This window comes from Castanea sativa, chromosome 9 (assembly GCF_040712315.1).
Source record: "Castanea sativa cultivar Marrone di Chiusa Pesio chromosome 9, ASM4071231v1".
NCBI lineage: Eukaryota > Viridiplantae > Streptophyta > Magnoliopsida > Fagales > Fagaceae > Castanea > Castanea sativa.
In genome coordinates this window covers 24,926,161-24,932,839 of record NC_134021.1, presented here as the reverse complement: position 1 = coordinate 24,932,839, position 6,679 = coordinate 24,926,161, and the positions used below count along the sequence as shown (strand labels likewise).

Below are 6,679 nucleotides of genomic sequence, written 5' to 3'. Positions count from 1 at the left end.
ATACTAAAAAAATTATTTCTCTCTTACCCTTTTACTTTCCACCTAAATGACCTAATGCATTATTTAAAATTTGAACGTTTGAATTATACAAGAAGGGACAGAGAGACCCCATTAGAAGGAGACAATTAGTGACACTGAAATCAAACTTTTACTTTGTTGACTATTATGCTTATATTAGTAATATTACAAGCTCGTGATAACCCGCGCAATGACTTTTCTGTCCAACAGTTGTAAGAGTGTAGTGACATATTTCTATATATAGTGGCTTGATTAGGCAACCATTCACCAACGGCACAGAGCAGAAAATTGGAACCCAACTTACAAGTAGGAAAAACAAAAATGGGTTCTTCTTCTGCTTTTATAGTGGCAACCATTTTCTTAACTCTAATGCTTCATGAATCAAATGCACAATTGAACTCCACATTTTATGCTAACACATGTCCGAATGTGTCTAGTATTGTGAGTAATGTCATTCAGCAGGCTTTGCAATCCGATTCCAGGATTGGAGCCAGTCTCATCCGACTCCATTTTCATGACTGCTTTGTTAATGTAAACTCAAGCTCTTTATCCAAAAAATTATTGTCTCTCTTTATTCTGTCTAGGCATTCAAATGATTTTTCTATTTCATAGTAGGCATAATGCGTTAGTGCTTGCTTTGTTACAGGGATGTGATGCTTCAATTTTGTTAGACGGTACTGCAAGCTTTCTGAGCGAGAAAAACGCTGCTCCAAATGCTAACTCCACTCGGGGCTTCGATGTCGTTGACAACATCAAAACTGCTCTTGAAAATTCATGCCCTGGTATTGTTTCCTGTGCTGACATACTCGCCATTGCTGCTGAAGCTTCAGTTAATTTGGTAAGTCTCTACAACATATTCCTAGGAAGAATAGAGGGTGGTCATTTATTCTTTGTTCAATTACACAGACACAAAGATAGGACTAACTATAATGTATGCTTTGCAGTCAGGGGGTCCTACATGGAATGTATTATTGGGGAGAAGGGACAGTCTAACTGCAAACCAAGCTGGAGCCAATACCTCTATTCCGTCTCCGGTAGAAGGCTTATCCAACATTACTTCCAAGTTTTCTGCAGTTGGCCTAAATACTAATGACCTTGTCGCATTATCTGGTACTTATTTTTTTACCACAAAAAATCTGGCTGCAAAAAACTCATTGAATGTTTTAGTTTGTTAAAATATAAGGAAGAAAAATAAAAGATCTAGAAAGAGAAACACAGCCAAAAGCCTAAACAACTACATCTATTCTATGCTTAAGGTCTAAGTTTTAAGGAAAATGATGGTTACACGCCACTTACTACACCCAAAATTTACATTGGAATTGTAACTTGAAGTACTTTTGGGTTTGTGCAAACGTGTGTCTAAGTTTAAGGACACAATTTTTATGCAACAATTTTTATATAATCGACTGTGAATGATGGATCTATATGAAAATGATTGTCTAATACTCACAGTTAACCATCACAACAAATTGTAACAAAAATTGTATTAAAGGGTATATATGGTCCAAAAAGAAATGTATAAGAGTTAACAATAACATAAAAAAGAATATCTTGATTGGACTAAAATAAGGGATATATATTAATATTTCTTGACAATAAACATGTACTAAATGTGAGCAAGATATTCAAACACAATTGATTGGGTACTTAAAGATCTTATTCATTGTGAGTTTTGATTAACTCAATTGGTAATTTCTTGTTTTGGTCTAAAAATCTGATATTTTAATTCGTTGGATTATAAGGGGCAATCGTCAAAGTGCAAACCTATAGGTTGAAACTTTATAGTAGAATAATAATAATAATAATAATAATAATAATAATAATAATAATAATAAGAAAGAAAGATCTTATTCAGCATGTTTGACCAATTTCCACTGCAGATCTTATTGACCATGTTTGACAAATTTGACAGGCGCTCACACATTTGGACGTGCTCAATGTCGCGTATTCGTTGGCCGGTTATACAATTTCAACAACACAGGCAACCCTGACCCAACAATAAGTTCATCATACTTGGTTACACTCCAGCAAACATGTCCCCAAAATGGTAGTGGAACTGTTTTAGCCAATCTTGATCCTTCAACCCCAGATAGTTTTGACAATAACTACTTCACCAACCTTCAAAACAATCAAGGCCTTCTCCAATCAGACCAAGAGTTGTTCTCCACCACTGGTTCTGCCACTGTCTCCATTGTTAATAGCTTTAGCAGCAGCCAAATTGCTTTCTTTCAAAGCTTCGCTCAGTCCATGATAAACATGGGAAATATAAGCCCCCTAACCGGAAGCAGTGGGGAGATTAGGTCGGACTGCAAGAAAGTTAATGGAAGTTAAGCTATCAAAGTGTTACATCAACTTGAGCACTGCATGGGAAGCCATTAAATTTTTAGTTATAGACTCTTTTCTTATATAAGAATTCTTAGTTATAGACATGTTTCTGCAAACTATCAAGAAAAGAATAAACAGTTCTGTATTGAAAGTTCAAGAATGACACGCAAATGTTTGGCACAATCATTTCAACAATTATTGATTAATTTGGGAATGGTGGGCCAGACATACTTTTTATTGTACTATCTTGAACACAATTTGGATCGTGGAATGGAACACAGTAATTTAAAGTAAATAATTTAAGTCACCATCGCTGTTACACTTTTTTTTTTTTTTTTTTTTCTATAAAGTAAAATGTTCATTGAATGAAATAAAGGTTAGACAGAGTTGTATCTTGATTTGTCAATTAGAAGTGAGTGAATAGTCCAAGGCCACAACAATAAGTCATTCAATCCATACCAAAACCACCCTCTCCACTTACAAGGACATGCACAACACTATCTACAAACTTACAATTCGTCCGGCCCAAATATGAAGGGCTTACAATTCAAAATTAACTTTCTTCTTCTTTTTTTGGAATTGTTAAATAGACCTAAAGCCTTTTGTGATGTATATTTTTGATGATCTTGATAGGATCCGTGCTGTTGTAAATGTCTAGTTTTCTGTTTGTTTGCTGAAAAAAAATGCTTTCATGATTTTTTTTTTTTTTTAATTCAAAACTATCTCGGGAGCTTCTCTATGCAGATAGGCCAATATTCTTCTTTCATTCCTTCCACCTAGCTTTTTTTTTTTTTTTTTTCCTCAATAATAACTTGATTGTGATTGTTATCCATGGCTACTTTGACTGCCAAGTTAAGCGGCATAATTTCTGATACAGTAGCGACTGATAACGTCACAAAATGCACCTATGATAAGACTTATTAAAAGGGAATAGTATCTCTTCTTCTTCTTTTTTCGGAGAGATAAAAGCGAAAAGTACCTTCTTCTTTTTTGAGGAAATAAAAGAAAAAATAGATAGTGGTTACATTCATAATATTTTCACAATATTTTTATAATAAATTATAGGTGGTTAGTTGTTATTGGTTCAAATTTGAACTTAACACTAAGATTACTTTTTTACCCCAACAATAACAACCAGTAACAACCTGCCACTTAAGATTTGTTATAAAAATGTTGTGAAAATGTTGTGGACATATCATTTCTCGGAAAAATATCTACTTACCCTAACTTAATTTAAAACATAATCTTATAAGGTCACCAAATCATGCCTATAAATCCCTCCCTAAAATAAACACACTTTTTTTTCTAATAGAAACTCAAACACACTATTAGTTCTTATTTGTTGAAATTTTAATCCGTGCATTGTGAAAACTAGTGGAATTAAGCCATGTCATCACTCCCTCCAATATAATGAACCTATCATTGACATAAATCCTTTATCCAACAAAAACTCAAGATGTTGATTTTTTTTTTTTAATGAAATGAAAACGTTATAATTTTGAATAAATCATATCCTACTAAAACTTATCATCAAACTAAGACATCAATTAGTTTTTGGTGTAGGAGATGAATAAATCTTAAATTTCTTATTCAACCATAATTTTTTTTTTTTTTTTTTACCAATTGAACTAAATGGAACGCACTAAAACTCCAATACTAAAACAACATATGGCACCTTTAGAGCATCCACAGCCGGAAATTTCATCATATCCTATTTTACCATCCCAAAAAGCTACTTTATCAATTATACAATACACCCAGCATCCTAATTTCTATTTTTACCTACAATATATTAAAATAATATAAATTACAGAATAAAATAATATAAAAAATCTCTCTCTCTTCTCTCTTCTCTCTTCTCTCTTCATCTCCGTTTTTCGTCTCTCTGTTTTTCTTTCTTTCTCATCCACCCACCACCAACCCAAACCCAGAACAACCACCCAACAATACACGCCGGACCTACGAATCACGCCAGAAAATTTTTGCAACCATCGCAATAAAATCTCATCAATAAAACCTAAACAAAAAACTAGCAATAAAATCTCAGCAATAAATCCCCCAAAAAAAAAACCAACAACCATAAAAATTCAAAGATAAATAATAAAAAAAAAAAAAAAAAAACCTAGCCACCACAAATTCAACCACCCATGGCCTTTGATGGCCTGGACTTTGAGCCCGTGCTTCTTAGCCATCTCAAGCAACTCAGCATACCCACCCCAATTGTACAATCTAGCCGCCTCTCTCTCCACCAATCCCCACCACACGTCCATCATGATCCCCTCCACCCCGGCACTCTTCAGCACTTGCAAACTTGCATTCATCGCTTTCCTCCTATTCACCACATTGTTCATTGTCACGCTATCCAACTGCATCATCACAGAGAGATAGGCTCGTGTCGCTTCGAGCACCGACAATCTGCACGAACTCAATGGCGGTGACGGACCAAAATCCACGAAGTCTAGTTTTTGGACCTTGCATCGGAGACTCGACACCGAAGATTTCCACACAGACGCTATGCTTACCGTCGCAGTTGTCTCGGCTAAGTTCATATTACCTGTTTTCAGCAGAATCGGAGTTTCGACGAGAGCTCCGATCTAGGGTGTGATGCTCAACGCCATGTTGTATCTGAGAAAGTGTGATAGAGAAGAGGGAGAAAGAGAGGGAAGTGAGTGAGAGACAGAGAAAGACAAAGAGAGATGAGAGAGAAAAAAGCTGGAATAAAATATTAATATTACTTTTGGCATGTTGCTACAGTACCATCGTTCATTTAAGATGGTATTGTAGCACTATGCCAAAAAAAATTAGCCTTTCCCAATTTTCGCCTTCCAACTGCTGAGCATGTTTTAGGCCTGAATGCCAAATGTACCATACATTTGACATTTCACACTGCGGATGCTCTTAGGCACAGTAACACTTTGGTATCTCATATAACATCTGTTACATCAAAGGTATTTCCTCCCTCCCTCTAGTTAGGCTATTAGGGACAAAATTAAAATATGTAATTTACATCTATTATTGAATATCAATACTTTCAGCTTTATCTGTTCTTATGAATAAACAATTATACCAAAACCTAAAAAGGGTGCAAAGTACACCCGTCCAACCATGTTAATTTATGTTAGATTTGCAATTTTTATTCTCTTTTAAATAATTAGCCGCAATAAGACGTTGCAGGATCTTTTTCTCAAGTTTTGCTATGATATTGTTTTTTTATTTTTAGTAGCTCAATAGGTTTTTTTTTTTTTTTGAATAAAGTAGTTCTATAGTTGAGAGAGAAGAATTTAAATATTAGATATCTTTGTTAGAAATGGTAAATTGAACTACAAGACTCTTCTTCCTAAAAAAAAAACTATAAGACTCTTGGTTGCTATCATACTAATGAATTTTTATTTTCCATACACATTTGTATAGTATTATCTATATCATAAAAAGTGAAAGAGGGGGGGGGGGGGGGGGGGGGGGGTTTACAGTTCAATTACGGAGGCAGTAAGGTGGAGGGCCATGGCCCCAAAATTTATTCATTTATATACATGTATGTATGGATGACCCTCTTCCAAATTAATATTTTTCTATACTTACAGACATGTAATCTTTTAAAAAATAATAATAAAACAGACTTGTAAATTGTAAAGAGAGTTTTAAGTATTTGCCTATTTGAAACTTAGGGCCCGTTTGGTACATATGTTTAAAAACTGAAAATTATTGTTTGAAAATATTTGTGGAAATAAAATACGTGTGGGTGAAATAGGCGTAATGTTGTTTAAAAACTGAAAATGGTTGTTTGAAAACACAAACCAAACACCCGCTTACAGTCCCTAAATCATCCATTTAAGTCTTCTACTATAAGAGCATTCTCATTAAACCTCTCAAATGCTAAAAATCTTATTTTTTTAGCATTTTTGAGACAAAAACACCACTCCATTAAACCGGCTATATCTTAAATTTTTAAGATTCAAGCTACAGTGCAATCTCATATTTGAGACCGCACTGTAGCTACAATTGTAAAACAAAAATTATTTTTTATTCAGCTCAGCTCTCTCTCTTCTATCTTTCTTTTTCCTCTATCCGTTTCTTTCTTCTCTTTTCTCTCTCTGTGCTTCGCTGATGTGCTTCACCAATGAGTGTGCTCTGTCGATGATTGTGCTCCGCCGATGCTCGTGGGTCATGGGTCGTGGTCTGATGTGCTCCGACGATTTTGTGGGTCTGGGTTTATGGGTCTGAGCTTATGGGTCTGGGTTTGTGGGTCTGGGTTCATGGGTCTGGGTTCGTGGATCATCGACGTGACCGGGGTTGAGATCGGGGTGGTGGGTTTTGGTTGGGGTTGAGAACGAGGTGG

General features: G+C 35.1%; 1 protein-coding gene across 1 annotated transcript; it reads left to right on the top strand.

Moving 5' to 3' along the window:
* The first annotated feature begins 300 nt into the window (after nt 1-300).
* On the top strand, nt 301-2,641 carry LOC142610983 (peroxidase A2-like). The gene is made up of 4 exons (XM_075782976.1): nt 301-549; nt 665-856; nt 963-1,128; nt 1,931-2,641. Exons 1-4 carry the CDS (start codon nt 340-342, stop codon nt 2,347-2,349), a joined length of 987 nt encoding a protein of 328 aa, XP_075639091.1. The 5' UTR covers nt 301-339; the 3' UTR covers nt 2,350-2,641.
* Nucleotides 2,642-6,679: the final 4,038 nt, after the last annotated feature.

What these genes read in the sequence shown, in the direction of transcription:
- LOC142610983 (XM_075782976.1), top strand. Translation starts at nt 340, where the DNA reads ATGGGTTCTTCTTCTGCTTTTATAGTGGCAACCATTTTCTTAACTCTA. An exon ending in TTCATGACTGCTTTGTTAAT is followed by an intron (nt 550 to 664) that starts GTAAACTCAAGC and finishes GCTTTGTTACAG; the next exon opens with GGATGTGATGCTTCAATTTT. An exon ending in CTGAAGCTTCAGTTAATTTG is followed by an intron (nt 857 to 962) that starts GTAAGTCTCTAC and finishes TATGCTTTGCAG; the next exon opens with TCAGGGGGTCCTACATGGAA.